Source organism: Microtus ochrogaster, chromosome 19 (assembly GCF_000317375.1).
Source record: "Microtus ochrogaster isolate Prairie Vole_2 chromosome 19, MicOch1.0, whole genome shotgun sequence".
Taxonomy (NCBI): domain Eukaryota; kingdom Metazoa; phylum Chordata; class Mammalia; order Rodentia; family Cricetidae; genus Microtus; species Microtus ochrogaster.
Genome location: NC_022021.1, coordinates 25,825,525 through 25,851,616, shown reverse-complemented (window position 1 = coordinate 25,851,616; position 26,092 = coordinate 25,825,525). Strand labels below are relative to the sequence as shown.

Sequence of the window (26,092 nt, the reverse complement as noted above, 5' to 3'; positions counted from 1 at the left end):
GTGATTTTAAATGCTCAAGCCAGACCCACTTACTCTCTCTCTCTCTCATCCTGCTGTCTGCTGGTTCAGATGTAGAACTCGGAGCTTTCTCTCCAGTATCATGTTTGTCTGTATGCTGCCATGCTTCCCGCCATGATGACAATGGACTAAACCTCTGAACTGGAAGCCAACCCAAAGTTAAATGCTTTCCTTTATGAGGTCATGGTGTTTCTTTATGGAAATAGGACACCATCTAAGATAGGGTTTAATTTCAAAGACCCACATGGTGGAATTGTAAAAGTTATCCTTTGAGCACCTTGTGGCATGTACACGTGTGTGCGCATGCGCAATACACACATATAAAAATAAATGAATATACAATGAGGTAATAAAACATATTCTAAAAACAGAGTCAGATGTTAGCAGGCAAGGAGGGGGTTTAGGTATCCTGAAGAGAAACTCAAAGAAATTTCCACCAAATGTATTCATGTGGAAAGAGACAGATTCATGAGTGAGCAGTGACAAAACATTCTATTAGACTGAGAAATTGGAATCAGGTCTGATAATATATTTTGCTTAAATATTTGTATTTGCATCCATCCATTCATAAAAGCAGTATTTCACTTATAATAAGTTATTAATAAATATTGACTGCCTGCATAAAATATTTAAGGTTGATGACACTTGTGTTTCGTGACGATTGTGTTGTAAAGATATTTAGGAGGTAAATCAACACGCATTATAAAAATAAATGTAGGGAATGAAGAAGAGAAGGATGGGATGCAGGATCATGGGAAAGCCACTCTGTAAACTGTGTGAAGTGGATTTCTGCTGAGGTTATTGTGGCTATGACTGCTGTTGAAAATTTTATATTTAAGAGTAAGCATAAGTAAGAGTAAGCACTTATTTGGGAATTAGAACACACCTTCCAGTAGAATATCACAGGCATAGTTTTTTTCTTCAAAGCTTCTTCAAAATTGTATACTTTAAGAATATTGTTATTGTCTTCCAGAATCATTAGAATGTGGCCTTCGTCTCTAAGTCACTTTCCAAACCCAATAGTGTATATTATACAATTTTTAAAATTGAGTTTATTAGATTGGAAAGTGCCTGTATTTAGATGCTTAAAGATGTCATTTTTATTTTAAAACATTACATTTATGTATGTGTGCAAACATTTATTCATTTATCCTGTGTCTATATGTGTGGGCAGGCTCATGTCACAGTGCATATTTAGACATTAAAGGACAATTTACAGGAGTCTGTTTTCTCCTTCCACAGTGTATGTTTTGTGGATTGAATTTAAGTCTTTGGACTTCGGCAACAAGCACATTTACCCATGAGTGCTGCTGTTGGCACTGAAGAGGTCTTTTTAAAGCAGTATTGACATATTTCTTACTGAGTACCTACTACCATGAAGAAAGTCTCACAAATTGTTAGGTTCTGAAATTCTCCTTAGCAGTCAGATCTGCAAGGAAAAAATGTGATGGCTAAAACCATGTATTTTGCATTTTTCTTATTAGAAATCAAAAAAGGTATTGGTTACTGTCTTAGTTACTGATCTATTGCTGTAAAGAGACACAACGACTAAGGTAACTCTTATAAAAGAAAGCATTTAATTAAGGGTTTGCTTACAGTTTCAAAGGTTTAAGCCATTGTCAGTCAGGCATGGTGCTGGAGAAGTAGCTGAGAGCTACATCCTGATCTGCAAGACGCTGAGCCTGGCCTGGGCTTTTGAAACCTCAAAGTCCACCCCTAATGACGCATTTCCTTCAACAAAGCCACACCCCCTAATCCTTCTAATCCTTCCAAACAGTTTCATTCCCTGGTGACCAAACATTAAGGTATATGAGCTTAGAAAGGCCATTCTTACTGAGACCACCATATTCCCTTCTTTTTGGTTTCTAGGTCACTATCCAGCACTGCCATGTGGTGCTCATTACCATACAGGAAAACTAGCAAATTAGTAAAATAGACAGGAGATAAGCCAATGTGTTTTATATTCTGAACTATCATGTTTTTTGTTGTTTGTTTTTTGGTAAGAACTTGAGATTATTTTTACATCTGTCTCATGGTTATCTGAGTGAAAAATCTATGGTAAAAGAATATTCTCAATAAATAATCCATTTTTGGGTATGAACATGTTTTGAAGTTATATGTTCATGGAGTACAGATGTTTATTTGATGTTGGATAAATTGGTTACCTTTTTTTAATTCCTCCAGTAAATCAATGAAAATAATCCTGGCTTCATTGGGTTTTGAAAGGATTAAATAGAAGCATATAGTGTGTAAGGTTGGCATAGCCACCGCACTACACCACCATACCTCGAAGTTAACAGTTTCCAGATTGGCCGGAACACGGTATGGATTACTTGCTCGAATGCTTTTGATAGTTTTACATATTCCTCCATTGAGAGAGTTATCAAGGACATCTCCTCTGGGCTCTCCTGCCAGAATATGAAACCTGGAAACAAAGCAATTTTCAAGAATTCAATAGATGTAGAGCAATATTTAAAATTTACCTTATTTATACGAAAGAAATTCCTTTTCTTAGACATTCTTGACTTCTGACAAATGACACCAAGGGAAGGCTCACTTTTTCTTCTCTGTGATGAGACATTTGTAAAGTACTGACTATCCTAAACTCAGCCCCATTAACTCAAAAAGTTCTGGGATTTTTTAACATGAAATAAATTTGAACTTTCAGTTTTTATCATTTATAAAGTTGATACAGACAATGGAAGCATATTAAGGTACAGTAAAAGAATATTGATAGGGAGTAAATTATGAAGTAGTAATATGGAAACAATAGTATTGTAATAATAGTTCTACATTGTGGCATAATTACATTTAAATTATTTTATTTATCAAATGTTTATGTATTATTTATTAACCTATGAAAGAAGCAATAGTAAGTGGTTTATAAACATGAAACAATTTAATATTTAATGACTATATTTTATAGATAGGATTATTTATACTTATTTTACAAATAAAGAAATTGAGGCACTAAGGATTAGATGAGCTAAATTCATGTATTCAAGAAATTATTAGCAGCTTGAGGAAATTTTTCATTTATTTCATATAGTCTTCCAGTTTCTTTGAGAGGGTAATACATATTATCTGAGTAAAGAGGTTTCTGATCAAAACTTTGGTAATGTTGCATTTATGTAGATGACCAAAATTATATTTATAAAGATTATGCTAGAGTCTTTAAAAATACATGAAGTTTCCATATATGCCTGCTCAGGTAACCTTGTCTTCCAGCTCCAGAAAGGCTGTCTTCTGTTGTCCACATATGGCCTGTGGTTCATGGATGCTCACACACACACACACACACACACACACACACACACACACAAGCATGTGCATATATAGGCACACACACTTGCATTCACATGCACACACATACTGAATAAATAAATAATTTTTTAGAGGCCAGAAAGTACCACTAATGACCTGAAATAAGTGACTGCCATATTGAAAATAGGATTGCCTCAGTAACATGCTTACTGAGCAGTAATTAAAGGTTTGCGCCACAAAAACGTGTAGATAAACAGAAATGAGACTGATTTCCCAATCAAACATAACAATGAAAACATAAAACATTACAGTCACTCTGAAAAATTAGTATAAAATGTTCTAAAATTTTATTCGGGTGATGACTATATAAATCCGTGATATACTAAGAAATTATAGATTTGCAGTGTCTGAAAATAGAACTATGCTGTATAGTCCAGTCTGGCACCCTGCAACCCAGGATTTGGTTTTTGTGTGTGTGTGTGTGTGTGTGTGTGTGTGTGTGTGTATGTTTTCTCAACTTTTGGTATGTATGCTTCAAAGACTGAACTGTATGGTAGAAGTGAAATATATCCTATATCTTAAATGTTATCTTGAGGAGGAATGGTTTCTATGGGTTCTCTAAGATGCACAGCACACTCAAACAACTCCAAGTACAACTTGAGATTTGCATTTATTCACACTTGAATTTCTATCAGTGGGTATTTGAGTGGAGAATTATGGGAAGTTGATCTGGGAAGAGCTTCCTAAAGAACTCAACAGGACAAGTACAGTGTCTGTGATGCCTATATTTGCATATCATAAGTTAAGAAGGATGCCAGAGGAGTAAAGAATGCTTCTCATAGAGCTGGCACCTTCTATGGATCTGTATCTGTAGCCAGGGAGAAGGTACTGGAGAAAAGAAAACAAACTCCCTGGTCGCAAGGCATCTGTGAAGCTGCTTGTGGAGTTTAAAGGCAGGATTTTTACGAAGATCACTCCATCAGAGCAGGCCTGAGGAATCTTTTGAAGCTTGTCATGGCTAGCTCCATCTGTCAGCTTGACATAAACTCAGAGTCACCTGGAAAGGCAGATCATCAACGGAAGAATTTCCCAGGTCAGGATGGCTTGTGGCTTGGCTGTGAGGCATTTTCCTAATTTCTATCTGATAGAGGAGGGCACAGCCCATTGTGAGCAGCACTATGCCTGGGAAGGTGAGCCTGGGCTGTGTGAGAAATGTCGCTGAGTGAACTGGTAGGCGCAAGTCGCAAACAGTGCTCTTCTGTGGTTTCCACTTCAGGTCAAGGTTCTTGCCTTTAGCTCCTGTCCTGGATTCTCTCAGTGATGGGCTCTAATGTATAAACTAGATTAAACCTTTTCTTCTCAAAGTTGCTTCTTGGTCAGAGCTAAACCAACTACGGAGATGGTTCTTGCTCCTGTATTTTCAGTCTCTGAGACGTATATATTGACCCCATATTTTTGTGTTTTAAATACACACCAGCAATGTACGCTTTAGCTTTCTAAAGTGTTGCTTTATTTCGTCTTTTTTTTTCTGTGCTGGAGGAACTGGACTCTCACACATGCTGGGCAAGTGGCCTTGTGCTAGTTAAAAAACACATCAACTAAAAGATATGCATATGCATACATACACATGGCCAAATGTATTTATATGTACGCTTTGGCTGAGCCTGATAAGAAAACAAGCCACATGTTCATATTGTTTGATTTTTGTTTTAGGTATGGGGCTTAGTGATTGATGTTGGAACCATAAGTATTGTTAATTTTTTTCTCAGAAAGATGTAAGTTTTAAAAACAGCCAGACGCCTAGAAGATATCTTTTGTGGGCAGAAAAGTATTGGAAGGGAAAGGGAGAGGAGGCTGAGATGCTGGGGCCAGTTGATTAGAAAGAAATTATAGTAAATCTCAAGACTCTCCCTGGGGAGAAAAAGAGAGGACTGGCTGTCCTCAAGCCTGTGCTCATTTCTAAGAATCCTTGGGACAACAGCCCTGGCTGTCAGGAAGCCACAGTTTGTCTGCCAAAGTCCACATAGCATGCGGTCCTCCTCATCTTAGCTCTGGAGACTAGACCCAAAGGCTAAGAGATCAGTTAGAATGTTCCCTACATCAGTCAGAACATTGCAAACTTTTGAAAATCTGAAACATTGTGGTTATCAGTGGGCATGTGGGGCTATGATTTTCTTGCAGGCAGAGGATAACAGGGAAGCCATTTCTACACGTTGATAAAAAAATAAGATGTTAAAGCACTGTCATGGGCGAGAGAAGCAATTAGAAAGTCTGGGGCAGAACGGCAGGTCAGGGTGTAGTCATACAAGATACGCACGGGGGGACTCTATGTGACCATAAACAACTTGGCTGTGACAGTTGATGTAGAAAACTGTGTGGAATCCAACGTCCCCTACTTTGGAGTAATGTCTTCTCTACTTTACAAGTATCATAGAGGCTGGCCCAGTGGCTCCTCGTTTTTATTATAAATCAAATGAGACTGCATTTCAGTCGTTCGTCCTTCAGACTTCAAAGTTCCACAGTATGCAACTGTGGCGTTGAGAACATCAGTGACGGTGTTTTCAATTCTAAAATTAAATTCAAAAACTCAAAACTTCATTTCGCATTCATGTGTGTGCGTGTGTGTGGTAAGGGCACGTGAGTGCCACAGATACATGCGATGGCACACATGTCGAGGTCAGAGGTCAGTATTGAAGAGTTCCTTCTGCCCTTCCACTTCTTTTGAGATAGGATATCAATTGTTTCTGATTCTCGACTGTGAACTCCAAAGTATCTGACCTGTGAGTATCCAGCAGAGGCTCCTGCCCCTGTCTGCACCATAGTACCACAGGAGAGGAACTTGATTCCAGGTACGCACTGCCATTCCAGCCTTCTTATGTGTGTTGTGGGGATCCCAACTCAGATGACCACATTGGGCAGCCATTGCTTTTACGCACTGAGCCATCTCTCGCACCCAAGAGCTAAATGTTTTAAAATTCCAGCATGAAGCAACAGAACCTGACAGCCAATTGGGGTCAATTCTTTCTGACCCCAAATTAAAGGGTGGGTCCTTCATCATGGGAGTGGAGGACAAGGGAGATTATCAATTTTTCTCACATTTCAAACTGAAGTTAGTTCCATTCTCCTTGACTTCTTTCAGATTCTCTAAACTATTTGAAAACATGGACATAGCATAATAAATTTAGATCCCCTTGCTAAATTGCCAGTGTCTTTCTGAAATAAAAACATCAGGATTTTAAGTCTCAGTCAACAAATGATGCATGGTCTTGGGTGTTTTTGAGTATTTAAGAGGGTGCTGCTATGGAGTTAGAAAAACAGATTTGGTTTGGAAATGTGACCTTGAATTCTGGTTCTACTATTCATGGCTTGGCAGACCTAATTAAATTTTCTGAAGTTCAGTTTCTCATTACTAAGGTGAGAACAGATGATAACACAAGGTTGCCCTTCTGCCTGTTGGTTAATCACCGATTTACCCATAAATCACATTTTCTATGGGATGGGATCTCTAGCCATACTGACACACATTTTATTTTGTTTTTTTTCTCCCACATGGTTCTATTTTTTCTGTATTTTTTTATGACTGCTTAACCCTTCTTCCTTCCTCCATCCCTCCCTTATTTCTTCTTGTTTTTGTTTTGAATACTTTATTATCAGAATTAAACAAAAAGACAAAACAATTAAAAAGTGAGGAGAAGGAGTGGATTTTTTTTCTCTGCCTTAAGACACAAGGAAAGGAAAGAAGGAAAAAGCCACCAGACATGAGAGAGAGAGAGAGACAGAGAGAGAGAGAGAGAGAGAGAGAGAGAGAGAGAGAGAGAGAGAGAGAGAGAGAGAGACAGAGAGAGAGGGAATATGCCAGGTGGGAAAGGGCCAGTCGGGAACTCTAACTCTGCCAATGGCCAAACTGGTGCTTGGCATGGATGAGGATGAAGTGACAGGGGGTGGGGGAGCCCAGTGCTGTTCCTAAAACAACTCTCACATTTGAAGGTGATGAGGAACTCTCTTTCTTTCCCTCTCTCTCCCTCCCACCTTCTTTTTCTCTCTCTCTTATTTTGTCTTACTCTCTCACACCAAAAGATGGATTTCCCTGATGGGATTTTGACTCACAACACAACCATAAGCACTGTTCTCTTTTTCCTGACCCCTTTCCTCAGTCACTCAAAGGTCATTCAGCAGTGTGGTGTTTATTCGCCATGAGTCTGGGTCGTATGTGTTGTTGCTGTACTTCTCATTATCTCAGGAATACTTTTTCTTTCCAAAATGGCAACAAAAATGGTGTTACATACCCAGTGGCCATCAGCTGCGCGCTAGGAATGGGAAGGTATTTCCGTGGGCATACTGTCTTTGTTCTCCCACAGTGCCTCTCGTCGGAATTGTCTCCACAGTCGTTTTCTCCATTGCATTGTAACTTTCTGGAAATGCAGCGCCCTGGTCAAGAAAGCGCACCACAGTGTCACCAACCCGTTTTCAGCAGCACAAACGCTTTACACATCAAGAGAAAGTTGAGGGTTAAGTATAGGAATGCATTAAGCGATAAACTGATGTCCCCTCTAGGGCTTGAGAGTCTAAGAGTCACCATAGGACAATTTAGTTGCTGTTGGGCTATTTTCAATAATAGAATTTTTCTTCTCTGCCTTTTTCTGCTTGAAGAAGAGAATTTAAAATTACATTATAGTAATTGGTTTGAAGAAAGTTGGTAGTTGGTTCAGAATTTCGTTTTGATCTCTATGGCAGAGTCTAGATTATTTTTGTTTAAAAACCCCTATAAAGTTTGTACACACAAACAATCTGCTTGTACAAACAATACATTTCCAAATCTCTAAAAGTTGTTGTAGACAGGGAGAAGCCAGACACTTAACTGTCACCTCACGTACTTCTTCCTGAAGATTACAAGGCTGACAAGTGTAGCCTTGACCAGTGTCTCACATACAATCATTTATAACTGATTTGACTAAATAAATGCTTGAGGGGGGAATTTGAGTATCTGCTGAATTAGAATTTTTATTGCTACAAAAGACTCCTGAAAACACGAAGTTTCACATCCTTTGGTTAAAAATTTCCCTTTAGGGAACACTCCTGCATTGCTGATGGGAATGCAAGCTGATATAGCCCCTTTGGATGTCAGTGTGGTGATTTCTCAGAAAATTAGGAAGCAACCTTTCTCAAGACCCAGTAATACCACTTTTGGGTATATATCCAAAGGATGCTCAATTGTGCCACAAGGACATGTACTCAACTATGTTCATAGCAGCATTGTTTGTCATAGTGAGAACCTAGAAACAACCTAAATGCCCCTCGACTGAAGAATGGATAAGGAAAATGTGGTACATTTACATAATGGAGTACTACACAGCAAAAAAAAAAAATAACATCTTGAATTTTGCAGGAAAATGGATAGAACTAGAAAACATCATATTGAATGAGGTAACCTAGACTCAGAAAGACAATTATCACATGTATTCACTCATAAGTGGTTTTTAAACATAAAGCAAAGAAAACCAGTGTATAAATAACAATCCCAGAGAACTTAAACAACAATGAGGATACTAAGAGAGACTTACATAGATCTAATCTACATGGGAAGTAGAAAAAGACAAGATGTCCTGAGTAAATTGGGAGTGTGGGGATCTTTGGGGTGGGTTGAAGGGGTGGGGAGAGGCAAGGAGGGGTAGCAGAGAAAAATGTAGAGCTCAATAAAAATCAATTAAAAACTTCCCTTTAGATGGTAAGTATATTCTAAATAATTCTTTAGACTTTTCAAGATTTTGTTTTATGTTCAGACAGCTATTATAATCATGGCCACGAGCATCATAATCATACAAAATTAAAAGATGGGCGTAGATTCTGTCAATTTTAACATATAGCCTTGAGGAGGTTACTTTTAGAAAACTATTTCTCTAGGGGTTTGTTGTATATTTTTAATCTCGATTTAGGTTATTTTTTTTTAAATTCTGTTCTTGGTTCTAACAGATTGAAGAAGAATCCAGTTTTGGGTAGTGCTTCTTTTCTATTTTCCTAGATAGTGGTACAGATACTCTTGGAGCACATGGTTCTTTGCCAAGCTTTGATACTTCTAGACATTGGAAGGGACCTGCCAAAAAGTGCTGAGATGACAGAGGAAAGATACCTTTTGAGAGAAGTTTAGTAGGCAAGCTGGAACACAGCTGAGGATGACTATAGACAATACTGACTCAACGGAATAAAAAGTAGAACGAATGCAGCTTTATAAACCATTAATATAGCCCATACCAAAGTGGGGCAGGGAAAGGTGAAGAGCAGTTTGAATGTTGCATAATCTATTGAGGTCAGTGCATACCTATGCAGTAATTCCCCTTTTCTGTGAAGAACAAGTTTTAAGACCCTCCCACACCCAAGACTACAGGGAGCACTAAACCCTGTAATTCATATCTTGCCTATCATAAGCACCTTTCATACACTTTGTCCAAAACTCCAGTTTGAGATGTGACAGGAAAGCTAGTGATAGTTTACTTCCCCTTCTTTACGAGTTAGCGACTGTCCTAGGTCTGAGTATCCTCCGCAGATGATTTCCTTGATTCCCTAAAGTTGAGAACTTTCGCCTTGGCACTTTCTGCTTCTCCTTGGCTCACATGAATCACCACTGCTACAACCTTGGTACTCTGTGACCATTAATAAGGAAAATAAGGGTTTGTGAAAAGGTGCACTGCTACAGCTCACTGGCGTGTTGATCTTATAACAGAGATGATGGGCAGATGGTGTCTGTTATGTATCTGCTGTAAGAAGAGGTGACAAATACACTGGAAAGGACAGAGTGGGATGACACACAGTTTCCTCATTCCACTCCGACATGGAATTTAAAAGTTAAAATCATTTATTTCTGGAAATTTTCATTTAACTGATATGTTAAATGTGTGTTGACCTTGAGTGGCTGTAATCACTAAGTGATATTATAGATAAGAGGATTGCTAGTTGGAGCCATATAGTCATCCAGAAGTTGTATACCTTCTTTTCTCCTTGGACTTTATGTGTTATATTGATTGTATATAATTTTTATAAACATACGAAAGGCTGAATAAATATATTTTTCAGTGCTGGGGAAATAAGTTGGCATTGCAGCTAATGCCGTGGTAAGGCTGTTATGTATTGCCCTGCAAGGTATCCTGTCCTTTTGGGACAGGATAATGAGTCTAATTCTTTGTTAAGTAAGGGACTGGGTGTCACCTCAAATCAGACGATGTCCATCCAACTTCTCTGTTCACATTAGGTGATTTTTGAAAGTACAATAGCATATCCTTTTCAGTGGAACATTTAACAACCAAAAAAGCCAGTGCATCACCCATTCCGAAAGGATGCCAACCATATTATTGCCAGGGATTTATCAACTGGTAGCTGGAATATAGAGATATTGACGCTCAGGGTAATGTGGCTTGGGCAGCATAGAGTTCAGGCTCACATCAGCTTATCAACAATTACAGACATTGCAACAATTGGGATGTTTTAATTATTAATTTCATTACATTCTGTTTAATTAGTTTTTGTTGGAGGTGTGATGACATACCAGCCACAGTGGGCACATGAGGTCAGGAGACAATGCGCATGAATTGACTTTCTCTCTCCCTGCCATGTGATTCTCAGAGACTGGACTCTGGCCATCAGGCCACTGAAGCATCTAGACCTTCCAAGTTTTACACAGTGGCTGTAGACATAGCGCTGTTGACCTGGAAACCAGCACCTGCAGTTGCTGACTTGTCTGAAATTAGCCATTGTGTGCTAGCAATCAGTATGTGAATCTAAGATGTTTGTAGGCTTGTGAATTCTTGATTTGCACTAACCCCTTCTATAACTAATTTCATAGGTTTATCATCCTTTGAAACGAGTCTCTCTCAGTTGTTCACTATAGTAACTGCATTGAAAGCCTGAAATGGCTGCCTTTCAGTTTTAAACTTGGATTTTAGGATTTTGGATATGCTGTGCAAGTCTGGATTATTCTCAGCCACTCCATCAAGGTTTTTATTATCTCCCTGCCTACGTTAACTTGTGATGTGACCTTGTCACTGAGGTACAAGATATACCCCCCCTACCCAACACCTAACATCAGCATTACCATCTATATTTAGAAAAAATTGGCAAACATGAAGGTTGGAAGCAGTGTGTAAGGAAGAAGAAATTTTAGTTCCAAGGCCTTAAGTCAATTATCTATGTCATTTAAAATTGGCTAGTTACTTTTCTGTATACCCAGAGTACACAGAAGCAATGTGGGGTTTATCCTTTTGAAATTTATTGTTTTTCTAACTGAAAGTTGGATATTTATGTGGGAGTTCAATGAACTATGGCTTATATGCTAAAACTGACCTGCATTCATTTTTGTAAATGGAGTTTTACTGGAACACAATCATGCTCATATATTGATATAAGAGGATTGATGATCCAGGCCAATTGAGAAGTTTAACAACAAGATAATCACACATATTGTAAAGCTGATATTGGTCATTTCGATGTTCACTAAAGCATTAATAAAAATTCGATTTTTACTATCCAAAGTGGTGGGAGTTAATGAGCTAGTAATTAACAGATGAGTACCTATAAATAAAGTATTCAAGATTTGACAGAATTCTAATATAACTTAAATATCAGTTCTTAGAAATCTCAGCATGCAGTACACTTGAACGTTGTTAATGTTTAAACCAATATGATATCCCATTATTGTGGAGTGAGGACAACCTTTGGAACCAATCATGAAAATTTATCTTATTTAGGGTTCATCTGACAGAATAATATCCCAATAGTCTTTTCTTAACAAACCATTAAAAGTTTGTCTTAAATATAGCTTAATCTGTCACTTCTTATTTAACTAAGCTTTTATATTTATTTATCTATTTGGGGTGTGTGCGTGTGTGTGTGCCTGAGGATGGGCACTCATGTGAAGCCAAAGCAAATATCAGCAGTCAGTTCTCTCTATCTTTGCGGTTCTAGGAGTTGAACTCATGCTGCCAGTCTGGGTGACAAGCATCTTTATTCATTGGGCTGTCTTTATGGTCCCCAACCTGCCGCTTCCTTTTAATTATTCTCATTATAGATATGTGTTTATTATTATCCATTTGTTAAATTATCTGCTTGTGTCTTTTCCTTTGCCCTCCTTTCTTCCTCTCTACCACTATAACAAAGCATGGATGTGAGCACTATTACTTGAGCAAATGGGTCAGGTAACCGGTCAAGAGGATTATGTCTGGAAAGCTGTAATTTCACACCTGAATGCCTTGGTAATATGTAGCATAACAACACCCCTGCCCCTTGCTTATAGTGGGGAGGGACTTTTCCTTCTTAGCTTTAGCTGGCACTCAGTAGTTTCAGTGGAGACTGAATAGCCTAGCGGAGTATCTTACCACTGTCACAGAGGAATTTATTCTTGCAATCAGTCTCTTCAATTTTGCAGAGCTTGGATGGGACACATGGTCTAAAGGTCACCAGGGGCTCTGTGCATGGCTGTCCTCCAAACTGACTTGGGCGCAGGATAGATCTAACTTTAACCTGAAAGAGAAGTAGAGGAGGGGGAATAATTCCAAAGCAAGGTCAAGGTTAAAGTGAAAATTCATCCAAGAATGGCTTTCCCCGTCATGGTTGTAATCATCCCCATGGTGACAACTCCCGAATGGTACTAACACTTTCCTCCAGTTTCATTATAATGTGTAAGTCACCGCTTGGCATGCCTCTGTTTCCCAACATGCAAAATGAGAAACTGGGCAAAAGGGCTTCCAATGCTTTTCATTACTCTGAAATCACAAGATCATAAATTATACCAACAACAAATGAAAACTTTACTGAGACTCTCCTCTGTGCATGCATGAAGTAGCTCTTTTATATCCCAGGCAGGGTGAAGCGATAAATCGGAAAGGATTTTGAGATTCCTTTGCATAAGAAAGTCACTATGGAAACTGGCTTGACATAATATCCACACTTTGAAACATTTTGGTGAAGAGTAGAGACTAGAAATATAACAGGCTTAACCAATGCTGTCTTAAATTGCAGAAAAACTTGAGTTCAAAATACAGTTCAATTATTAATTAGTGGTACATCCTTGTTGGAAATACTTAGCCCATAAGGAACTGGAGCATATCCTTCTGTAAACATATAGAAAGACACTAGGATGTGAAGTTTGTGTGGTTCATGTCAGGGACGCAGCACGGTTCTCGGAAATTGGTCTCTACAAATGAGTTTCAGTTTCTTTTCTCTCTCTGATGTGCAGTTGTTGGGAACAGAGGATTCTGACTGAAGTTGACATGGGTCATATGATGTGGCCCTTCCAGGAAAGAGTATGAGCAGGGTAAATATTGCAGCTGGGAAAATAAACAAGCTGTGGACCTTTCCCATGGTTAGACAGAATTTAGGGGAAAAGCACAGAGCCAGGGGTTTGATTTATCTCCCTTATTTCTGTTTACTTTTAAGCACTACATGAAAACTGAATTTCTTAGCCTTTCTTTTTTGCTTTCAGAAGTGTCAGGAGGCATAGAGAGTGGATAAGTATGATATGGTCACTGGAACTCATGTGTGATTCAGACTATCTGGGTACGCTTGTAGCTCACATACCTGCTTTTCAATACAAGGGTCGCAGTCTGACCATGGCCCGTAGTCTCCAAGAACACAGTTGATGGGACATGTCTGCACATTACACTCTCTGATCTCCTGCTTGGTACAAAGCTGGTCACAATAGTTTTGCCGATAGTAATCATTCACTTCTATTCGCCTGCAAGAGTCAGAAAAGCTACCCTGAGTTTGTGTTTGCACAGCGCCTTCAAATCAGCAACAAAACCGAGCTGACCACAAATTAGAAAAAATAGCTACCAAGAGTAAAAGGAAAACCTTTCCTAAAGAAACCAGGGAGGTTGGTTTATATATAAGATGGTGCAACTTAGCCGAGCACAGCACCGCGACGAGTATGGGAGTTCAAAGGAGAGAATTTTGATAGGGATGGCAGATCATTAACCCATGTGAGAAACCCTTCCAAGGGTACAGATCTGTCTGACTGTGCAGGATGGTCATGAATTATCCTGTGCTTGAAAGATGCCAATGTATATAAATACAATGATTGGGTTGGATTGGGATATTGGCATAAGAAAGAAAAATGTACAAAACTCAGATAAAGTCCCTAAGTAGCAAAGTGAAGAACCTAAGAAGGAAAAGTAAAACTTAGAGGCTAAAGAGAGCTTGGGTATCCTGGGCACAGCTTGACTGTGCTTGACTGAAAGGGATGGTCTCTCTTTGGCAGTCAGTGGAGAACTACAGAAGAACTCTTGAACAGTGGGGTCTCTTCTCATACTTCATGGACTGTTTATTGGAAGTCAATTGGTAAATGTAATGAGATTCACAAAAAATACTTTTCTAAAATGTTTCTCTAAAAGAGCTATAATAGTAAGAAAACGTGAAACACGATTTTCTCCCTTAAGTCATGTGAGCACTACCATTGTACAGAACGTTAATAGAAACAAGCAGGGTGCATAGGCGAGTAATCTGAAGGGTGAAAGGACCGAAGTATTAAATACTAGCAGGTAAGCACAGTTTCATTGCCATTCAAGCAAATGGCTATTAGTGCTGCTCAGCTGAGGTTTTGTTACACTCTGTTTAATGACTATAAAATTGTCTGTGATTAACTCACTAACTGTAGGCATGTACTAACTAAAAAGAAACTGAATCAAGTTTCTTTGAAATTCTTTAATTTTGCAAAAAGAAAAAAAAAGTAGACTTCATTTTAACCTTGTGTAGGACAGAACTGAAATTCTGTCTCAAGTCCCAAGTTCCCATTTGAGATCTAACGGTCCTTCACTGCATAGTGTGATCTATTTTGTAGTACCCACTCCATCCTTGAGATATGGCAGAGCACAAAGCTCTGATCTCATACTCACCGCTGTCTCCTCTGGGTTCCAGAATTGCAAGATTTAGAACAGCTGGACCAGTGACTCCATGGGTAGTGGTCACAAAAACAGGCTTCGCTCTTGTCAATCAGTATGATTAGTAAAATGAAGCTCAAGGTGAGATGTTTGGCCATGCCCTGACAATTCCCAGGCCCTGAAATAGAACAGCATAGATATTCAGTGCCTTTAGGGGATAAAACTTTAGAAGCAGTGCTGAGTTACAGATTCATATGATTATAGAAATCACCTCTCTTTCTCTACTTTTCATGCGGTAAGATAATACACAAATTCATATGTGAATACATATTAAGTGTTATTTTGAAAGATTTTAGCATAAAGATGAACAGAATTGTAACCTGTGGCGCACAGCGCCCATCTGCACTCTATGCACTACCATATAGTTTGTAAACCGGGCAAGGGGCTGGAGATTGAAACACACAAAGACATACAGAGAGAGACACAGATCATCCTTGAAGCCAGAAGCCTCAAGAATGCCTCCTTTATAAATAAATAAAAAAAAGAATGCTTCCTTTATTGTGTTCAGGGGCAGCTTATGTAGGGATAGTCACACCCCAGCCAAACGCAGCAGAAACCATTCCCCTGCTATCAGGAACTCCTGAGGGTCTCGTGCTCAGAGCACCTGTAGGCACTCAGATCAGGGGAAAACAAGTTGTTTACAAGAAATTCAGGATCTGGGGGTTTACAGCTCCCAACAGTAACCTCCATTATAGTCCAGTAACTAGTGACAATGCACAAGACAAATTATGTAATATGTATTTGCAAGACATTTAATTGATTAAAAAATTAAATTTTTTGTGTAAAGGGATTCATTTGCTGTTGAACTATACATAAATATTTTTAATTGATTTTTATTGAGATATATATTTTTTTCTCTGCTCCCCTCCCTTCCTCTCCCCTCCCCTTCAACCCTCTCCCATGGTCTCCATGCTCCCAATTTACTCAGGAGATCTTGTCTTTTTCTACTTTCCATGTAGATTAGATCCATGTTTGTCTCTCTTAGGGTCCTCATTGTTGTCCAGGTTCTCTGGGGTTGTGATTTGTGGACTGGTTTTCTTTGCTTCATGTTTAAAAACGACTTATGAGTGAGTACATATGATAATTGTCTTTCTGGATCTGGGTTACCTCACTCAATATGATATTTTCTAGCTCCATGTATTTGCCTCAAAAATTCAAGATGTCATTTGTTTTTCTGCTGTCTAGTACTCCATTGTGTAAATGTATCACATTTTCCTTATCCATTCTTCGGTCGAGGGGCATTTAGGTTGTTTCCAGGTTCTGGCTATGATAAACAAAGTTGAGCACATGTCCTTGTGGTACAATTGAGGATCCTTTGGATATATACCCAAAAGTGGTATTACTGGGTCTTGAGGAAGGTTGTTTCCTACTTTTCTGAGAAATCACCATACTGCTACGTATGGTGTACCAGCTTGCACTCCCACCAGCAATACAAGAGTGTTCCCTTTACCCCATAACCTCTCCAGCATCAGTTATCATCATGTGTTTGATCTTGACCTTTCTTACAGGTGTAAGATGAAATCTCAGAGTTGTTTTCATTTTCCTTTCTCTGAAGACTAAGGATGTTGAGCATTTCCTTATGTGTCTTTCACCCATTTTAGATTCCTCTGCTGAGAGTTCTCTGTTTAGATCTATACTCTATTTTTAACCAATTTCTTAAGTTCTTTGTATATTTTGGAGATCAGACCTCTGTCTGATGTGGGGTTGGTAAAGATCTTTTCCCATTTTGTAGGCTGTCGTTTTGTCTTGTTGACCATGTCCTTGTGGTACAATTGAGGATCCTTTGGATATATACCCAAAAGTGGTATTGGCATAAAAACAGACAAGAGGACCAATGAGGCTGAATTAAAAACCCAGATATTAATCCACACACTTATGAACACCTGATTTTTGACAAGGAAACAAAAGATATAAAATGTAAAAAAGAAAGCATATTTAACATATGCTGCTGGCATAACTGGATATCAACATGTATAAGAATTAAAATTATATCCATATCTATCACCATGCACAAAACTCAAGTCAAATGGATCAAAGACCTCAACATAAAGCCAGTCACACTCAACCTCATAGAAGAGAAAGTGGGAAGTACACTTGAATGCATTGGCACAGGAGACCATGTTCTTTTCTTTACAGAAGGTCTTCAGTTTCAAGAGGTCTCATTTATTGTTTCTCTCAGTGTCTGTGCTACTGGGGTTATATTTAGAAAGTGGTCTCAGTACTGTAGCTCTGTAGTCGAGTTTGAAATCAGGGATTGCAATGCCTCCAGAAGTTCTTTTATTGTACAGGATTGTTTGGCTATCCTGTTTTTTTTTTTCTTTTCCATACGAAGTTAAGTATTGTTCTTTTGAGGACCTCTTTCCACTTTCTGTTGTCTTCAATTTCTTTCTTCAAAGATTTAAAGTGCATGTCATACAAGTCTTCCTCTTGTTTGCCAGATGGGAGCAAATATAGTGATCCAAGCCAGATAATAATCAAAGAAGTTGCAAACCTTGAAACACTCAACACCAAATGGGTTGCTGCCATCAAATCCTTCCCCTAAGGATTCAAAGAACTCTGTAGAAGAGGATGGGGGAAGAGTTTAAGGGCCACAGTGACTCTAAGTCAACAGGACCAAGCAATATGAACTCAGAGACTGAGGCAGCATGCACAGGGCCTGTCTGGTTTGCCCCAGATGGGTTCCTCGAGCTGAAAGGAGATGAGGACACATGCTTCCATCCCTAACCCAAATGCTAACTCAAACTGATAAACAAAAAGTTGATTTTCTCCAAGGAACGCTCACCGGGGGAACAAACAAGCCCCTAAGAGTAGATCTCATGCTCAACAGGAGATGGCCAACACAAAATGAACTCAGCATCGTCTTCGGGGTTTATTTGTCTTACAATGTTAAGTTAAAGTTTTTTTTTTCCCTTTCTAACTTATAGATCTTTTGCATATATATCGTGGCTTCTGGTTTTGGGTTTTATGGGATTTCTGATTGTGTAAATGAGTGTGTGTGTGAGAGAGAGAGAGAGAGAGAGTGTGTCTTGTGCTTTTTGGCTCTTTTTCTTTTTGCTGTTTTTGTCATCTTGTGATTTGTTTTTATCTATCCTATCCTATTCTAACTTATTCTGTAGATGACTTTTTCCCCGAGGAGAGTGGGAAAGGGTGTGGATCTGAATAGGAGGGGAGGTGAAGAGAATTGAGATGAGTAGGGGAAGAAGAAACAATAATCAGAATATAGTGTATGAAAACAATCTTTTTTAAATTAAAGAAAAAAATAGAAACAAAGAGGAAGAAGCTTTCAGGTCATACTTCTCTGCATCATTAGCCATGAAGTTCAAGGCTGTACGATTGAGCTGGCATGACAAGAACTCAACCATGACCCTTTATTTTTGGATAAGGTGCATCCTTTTGCTGATTTTAGAGCAACCCTGATTATCAGATTCCTGGAGCATTGAGATTTCCAGAGTTATACTACCCTAAGCACAAGGAGATTTTACAAGTCTAATGTTAGAATAAATGCCGTGAGATGCATGTTCTACAGGTGTGCTGTGGGGCCTTGAGTATCTGGGAGTTGTTTACAAAGTCATCACTGTTCTCTGGTATTCACAATTTGCTATTAACAGCTCTAGTAATACATGCAACATGCATACAAAGCTCCTGCAGTTAATACAGCCACTTTCATCCAAAACAAAAAGGAACATTCCTTTGTGTCTCAATTTATTTATCTGTAAAACAGGAATAATAGTTTTACTCGTGTTGTATGTCAGTACAAAGCTTATGTAAAATGCTTAGAATATGTTTAGCATAGAATTGTCACATAGCAAATATTAAATTATCAAATTGACAGCTTGAAGACCACTGCAGACTGAGCAGCTGTTAGTCACACATATTTTCCAAAATCAGGGCCTCTCCAAATCACAGCACGTGAAGACTGAAAATGTGTTCTGATATTAAATAAAGCGATTTGTGTGTCACTTTATTCTTCTTTTATATAACCTGTCCTAACACGTATATTATTTTTAAGTAAATTTAAAATAAGTTTTAAGGCATTTGTTTCATAAACAAATTTATCCTACTTTGATGGAATATAAAAGGTCCTACCGGGGAAATTTGTAGTTCTAAGTGCCTACATTAAAACAAAAAATTAGAAAAATCTGAAATAAGCAACCTCACAATGTAATTAAAGACATTGGGAAAACAAGAACAAACCAAACTTAAAATTAATTCTTGAAAGAATATTTCAGATTGACAAACTCCTAACCAAATTAAACAAATAAGAGAGAATATGCAAATTAATAAAATCAGAGATGAGAAGAGAGGCATTACAATAAATACTAAAGAAATCAAGAAAATTGTGATGGCATAACTTAAAAATGTATGTTCCATGAGACTGGGAAATCTTGAAGAAATGGATAAATTTTAGATGCATATGACCTAGTTAAAATCTAGTAAAATCTAGATGAAATAAATACTTTAAGTAGCACTATAGTAATTAATAATATTGAAGCAGAGATTCTAAAAATCCCACTCCAAAAAGTCTAGACCCATGGATGCAGGGCAGAATTCTACCAGTTTCTCAAAGAAGAACACCACCCCCATGCCTCTGTTTTACGAGTGTTCAGGAGAGAGAAAATTCTGTCCTGTATCTACTTACATTTATGTATGAATGCACACACACTAAACATGTATAGAGGAAGAGATCATACAACACTGCTTGGCTTTCTCAAGAAATTATACACTTTAAAGATCTTTCTGATTAATAGGTAGATTTATAGTGCTTGTTTTTGTTTGGTTTCTGAATCTGTAAATTGAACCTAGGGCTTCATATGTGTTAAGCAAACGTTCTAGTGATGTTTTATGTCTCCAGAACTCCTTGTTTGTTATCTAGAGACAAGGTCTCAGTAAGTCACTCTTTGTAGCCTCGAACCCTTAACTCTGCACCTCAGACTGGACTTGAACTTAGGAACCTCTCACCTCAGACTTCTGGTAGATAATACTTATTACAACTTGGGCTACTGTGCTAGCTATTTTTCTTTTTGTTGTCGCTGTTGACTGCGCAGTTTTATGCCATATGGATACACTAATTGCAGTGAACCATTATAATCACTGTGGAGATTCAGTACAAGCAGTTGCAGTAACTTTGTAATTAGGTGTTAGCATATTTCAGATGTATATACATGGAGATAGCAAGTATGTTTTTTGCAGCAGAACTGTTCTGTCAAGCCATTTTTAAATATACAAGTTTTAATCTTGCCCAATTATCCTACTGAATTATAGTTCTTTTAACTGTCTCAGGGGGTTAGTTTCTGATTATACTTTAATGTAATGAATTATAGTTCTTTTAACTGTCTCAGAGGGCTAGTGTCTGATTATATTTTAATGTAATGAGCTTATATTTCTTAGTTGTGATAAAAGGATACGTCAAGAACAATAGTATGGGACTACTTATTTAATAAATCTTATTTCAAGCCAATAGATAAGGCCGAGTTGTTTCTCCAGAAATGAGGACTTCCTGTTAAGAAGTTGCTCAACCCTTTTATCTTCTCTGCCAGATCAGAGGAAAGGGTTGGCGTCAGCAACCAGATCCACAGCCATATGCTGGCTATGCCCTTAATTGTAAGTGGTGATTTACCTGCTCTTGCATATCTGATGCCGCTGGGCATCAGTAGCAGCCGTTGTTGCTGACTGCAGAGGGTAGGCGGATGCTGAAGATCCTACCAATGCTTTTGTCTCCTTTAATCCAATTCCTAAGCTGCTGTAGCCCTAGCCTATTTGAATGATAAAAATGGGTCTTCTTTAGAGACTCCTCTACTTCCCTACTCATATTTCCTCCCCTGCACCCCCAGCATCATAGTAGCACAGGGATGACAGGCAACAGAGAGAATCTGGGTGAGTATCAGAGGAAATGCTGCATAGTAGCACAGGGATGACAGGCAACAGAGAGAATCTGGGTGACTATCAGAGGAAATGCTGCAATGTCACACTTGGCAGAGACATACGGACACCTTTCAGAATTTCCCTTTATAGTAAAAAGAAAACAAGTTCTTAAATTTTCTGTGTAATTAGCATGCAAATGATTGAGATAAGTGGAACTGCATGACATTATCAGACCTGTTCTTAGCAAATGCTCTCTGCCTTGATTTATAGAAGCTTGAAAAATCATGGCTGCGTTTTCATCCCAATTATCATCAAAACTCCCAGGACAAGGTTCATAGAGAATATTTTTGACTTGTTATTTAATTATAATTTTTCTGGAGAGAAATTTGGACGGCAATGAAAAAAAAAAGATGGTGATACCAAAAACTAATTTGATGAGCTGGTAGTGCCATAGCTGGCTGGCAGCATCTTCTTTGATAACATTTTTGTTTTGATGAAAAATCGCTGGGTTTGGGGTGTCAGTCAGTGGCACGACATTTGCCTACATTGCCTGGCATGCATGTGCAAGATGCGGGGTGTGAATCGGGCACTAAAACAGATGAACTAGAAATAAAGGTGACTGTGTGTTAGAAGGACAATTCCCACTCAAACAAAGAGAACTATTTCTTTAATTTATTGTTATCATAGCTGAAAATATATAGTTCCATGTTTTTCATTCTCAATTTCTTTCAACACTTTAAGGGTAACTAAAAGTCAATGCAAATATTAGACTCACTTGGACATCCATTTTTATGGAAATATCAAATTAACAAATGCTCAGTAGGGATAGGAGGGAGGGAGGGAGGAAGGGAGGGAGAGAGAGAGAGAGAGAGAGAGAGAGAGAGAGAGAGAGAGAGAGAGAGAGAGAGAGAATAGTTGGGAAACTCCTTCCACTCCAGGTCAGGGTAGAAGAGCAGTCGCTCTGCAGTTTTCTGGTAATTGCTATCACCTCTTGACCTCTCCAAAAGTCAACAATCTGGCTGAACTGTTGAAGATAGGCTTGTGAGCATTAGAGAACCTGGTTAAGAAGGGAGTTCATCATACCCCGTCACCTTTGGGCACACTTTACTCACATTAAGAACATATCTGGAGGGCAGTTCAGCGACTCTGACCTTGCAGATCTCAACAGACGCTATCGTTTAACCTCAGCTGTGCTTTCTTTCTTTTTCATTTGCTTGCAGACTTCTTGAACCTCTTATTTCTTGCCTCCCCTCCTCCCTCCCCCCACCCCCGAGCCCTGTGTGTGCCCCAGGGGCTCAAAAAGAGACACACTGCTCATTGCAGTTTCGGAGTCCAGACGCAAAGCTGACCTTGGCTGAAGAGTGTGTATGCTCTTCTTTTAACTCATAAAGTGACTAAATATCAAATGTCCCCTTAAAGGACATTTCTTCAAAGTATGTGAGCATTTGATTCTTTTGAGATTTAAACAAAGTAGTTACATCTTAGTTCAAAAGAAAGACAAAGAAATGGTGGTAGTCTGAGGGCTATACTTTCAGTCTTGGTGTGGGGAGTTTCTTGGAAACCCCTATCTACAATTAAGTATTCAAATTTAAATGAAGTGATTAGATCACTTACCTTAAAATGGATTTGTCCTGTTCAGGAGCCTAAGCTGTGAATGGCTGCAGAAGCAAAGGGGTTTGTGTGACTGCCCAGAAAGGCATTCTTCATACTGCTGGGTGACAGCAGAGAGTGCAGCCCTAGAGTTCTAACAGTGACTTAGACTGTTATCAAAATAAACATTGTGTTGAAACGCTGACTTGGGAAATAATTACTTCAAAAGGCAGAAACCCTGAAACTACAGGCATAGCAGATTATACAAGGTCCTGCATTTTTTTTTTTCCAGTGATTTCCTCATTCATGGTTGTTGCAATAGCTCTCTCGTTGACACTGTGGAGAAACTTTTCTTTGGAAGTAGGTGTGGTCCTACTTGTCCTGTAGAGTGAGGGATTACTCTAGGGATGGGAATCAAATACTTGCCTGAAGTTGTGCTTTGATCTGCTTCTGGCTGTGCAAAGGATATATGTGCTCTGTAAGTCATAGTTGGCTATTTGCTACTGAAAGACAAACGTACCAGGAAGCTTACACACTGAGCTGTTTCAGAGTGTTAAAAGTGTTGACCGCGTCCAAAGAATCCAGATCAGATAACATGCCCTGTAGTTTTATAACGTGAAAAGTTGTTGGCAACTGATTAGTAAGACAGCATGTAATTTTAAAGGAAGAAAACGGTAGCAAAGGAAATTAAGAGTTAAGATGAAACAATCACCCCCGCCCCCCGACACCCACACACACCAAGGGAACATGAATTCAGTTACAAACCATTATTTTTCTGCTAATGGCGACAGATTCAGAGCCAAAGGACACTTTCTGCCTAGTAAACCCCAAGTATAAGGCAACAAACAGCGGAAATTCTGATCCTATCTACTAGGTTTTCTGCCTGTTATGTATCCACACACCAATGGATCACTACTGCAGACAAATACTGTAAGTTCGCACCAGAGAACATGGTAATCACACTGTTCCATAAGCCTAGCAAGTGTAATTTGCTGGTCACTATGGGGGTAGATAAAGTGGAGTGGTGAACTGAGCCACTGTGCTTGGGAAACCATAGATCAAAACTCTCACGTGGAGGAAATGGAAGCACCTCAGCTGTCACATGCTTCCCCTTTATGGTGTTACTTTAAAACAACCAGAAATCGACTTTAAATTAATTGAACTTAATGTCACCACATATGGCTTGTACACTTTGCTCTAGGTTATTGATATGATTAGCCTGAATGCCATTCTTTCAATGGCTTCTGCTCACTTTAAATTGGCAACCAAAGCACCCTCTTCTTAACCCACTGTGTTTCCTAGACGTGACACAATGTCTGTGTTTCTTTGAACACCCAAGAAGCTCCTTTTACCCCTCCTTGATTCTTTTTCTTAACTACCTGTGATTTTATCTTCACCTCACTTCCCTCTCTCCTTCCTCCTGTCTTTCTTTTTCTCTTTTGAATGTTTCACCTATTTTGTAGACTTACAATTATCCCATCCTCTGTTGCTCCGTAATTCATCAGTTTCAGGATGCTAGTGCCCATTGACACTATCAAAAGAAGAGAATGGATTGCAACCATTGCTTCCCCTCTACCCCACCTTTCCTCTCTACTCTCAATGAAAGATGCACTCACTCCCAGTCCCTGAAATATTACCTCTTCTGCTTGTGACTGAGAAAATTAATACTCCATTCTTAGCTAACCCAGAAGTGATTTTTCCTGAAGGCAATACCAGAAAAGATAATACTGAATTCCCCCAGGGCCCACCAATATTTGCTTCTAGACCTATAATCAGACTAAAGGCAAAGCAGGCTCCTAGACAGGAAGTAGGAAGTGTAGTCCACGAGGAAGGGTGCTAGACTATTAAAGAGCTTAAAGAGCTTGCTAATACATTCCAGGAGAAGTTGGGGGAAGATGTGTGGGAATGGATTTTTAAAACTGGATCAGTCAGGCTGAGTTTATTGATAGGGGTTCACTGAATGGCCATTCTAGATTTCCTATGGAAGCTAGCACAGTTGAAAATGTGTCAAAAGTTTGTTTGGATGGTTGGATGAACTGATTGTCAAAAGCTGACCTACGGAAAAGCAGTTGGAGATGCCAGATACCCCTTGGCTTAGTGCTGATGAAGGGATTTTAAGGCTCAGGGAAATTACAAGGCTAGAATGGGTACACTGTCTGAAACCTTATTCTCCACAATGGGAAGGCCCAGAAGACATGCCCTTCTCTTACTCTATGAGACCCAAACTAGGGAAAGGGCGCCAACACATTTGGAGAGCTTTGTTGTTACTCTCTTCCTGATACCAGATCCTGGTTGGAGACCCTGCTGCTCAGATGGATGAATGGGCCTCACTGGACCCCTAAGTAGCAGGGGCCAGGTGGCATCTCTGAATCACCAAAGGCAAGTGATCACAGGGATCGTAACAAGCAGCATAGAAAAAGTAATGTCCATAACGGCAGAGTAGTTTTTATGGTGACATGGTTAGTATGGACCTTTGGTACTGGCTAATTAATCATAGTGTTTTCAGGCATGATACAGATAGGAAGCCCACTGAATTTTTGTTTGATCTGTGTAAACAGTAAAATTCGCCAACACGTGAAAGAAAGGTCACAGTGGATTGCACTGACAGGGACTCTCAGCTGGTGAACCAATGTCCAGATTTGACCCAATTTACACATCCAGAAGCTCTGGAATAGAGGGAAGTTTAGGTACCCCCGAGGAAGGGCTTTGCTAAAAAATTTAAGTTTTACTGTTAGCCTTCCTAAAGTCTTTCCCCAGAGAGACCTAAGGCCTTTAACAAGGGTAACAGTACACTTGGGGAAAGGAAAAACTAACCATCAGACTTTCCAGGGTCTATTGGATACTGGTTCTGAACTGACACTGATTTCTGGGTAAACCAAAATCACATGGCCCTCTAGTTAAGGTAGGAGATAATGGAGTTGTGGCTAAAGTGTGACTCACAGTAGGTCCAGTGCATCCCCAGTCTCGTCCTGAGGCTATTTTCCAAGTCCCAGAATGTATAATTGGGATATGTAGAATGAGTGGGCAGGATCCACACATTGATTCCCTGATTTATGGAGTGAGGGTTACTATGATTGGAGAGGCTAGATGGGAGCCATTAGAGTTACCTCTGCCAGGGCAAATAGTGAATCAAAAACAGTAAGTACCGCATCCCTGGAGGAACTGCAGAAACTTGTGCCATCGTCAAAGACTTGAAAGATGCAAGGATGGTGGATCTCACCACTTCTCCCTTTAACTCTCCTATCTGGTCAATGAAGAGGACAAATGGGTCATGAAGGATGACAGTTGACAGCTGAAAAACTCAGTCAGGTAGTGACTCTGATGGCACCTGCTGTACCAGATTCAATGCCCTCACTCCAGCTGATGAACACACCTCCTGGTACAAGCTATACAGCTATTGGTTTAGCAAATGTCATTTTCTTGGTATCTGGACATAA

At 39.2% G+C, this 26,092-nt stretch overlaps 1 protein-coding gene across 1 annotated transcript in view; it reads right to left on the bottom strand.

Moving 5' to 3' along the window:
* The window catches only part of C6 (complement C6), a 65,069-nt gene extending 42,259 nt beyond the window's left edge, over positions 1-22,810 (bottom strand). Inside the window, exons 1-6 of the mRNA XM_005356581.1 lie at positions 22,680-22,810; positions 15,159-15,321; positions 13,846-14,002; positions 12,645-12,789; positions 7,569-7,710; positions 2,305-2,443 (exon numbers count right to left, since the gene is read on the bottom strand). Of these exons, the coding sequence (XP_005356638.1) occupies positions 2,305-2,443; positions 7,569-7,710; positions 12,645-12,789; positions 13,846-14,002; positions 15,159-15,301 (726 nt within the window). The 5' untranslated portion in view covers positions 15,302-15,321; positions 22,680-22,810. The remainder of the gene's footprint in view (positions 1-2,304; positions 2,444-7,568; positions 7,711-12,644; positions 12,790-13,845; positions 14,003-15,158; positions 15,322-22,679) is intronic.
* Positions 22,811-26,092: the final 3,282 nt, after the last annotated feature.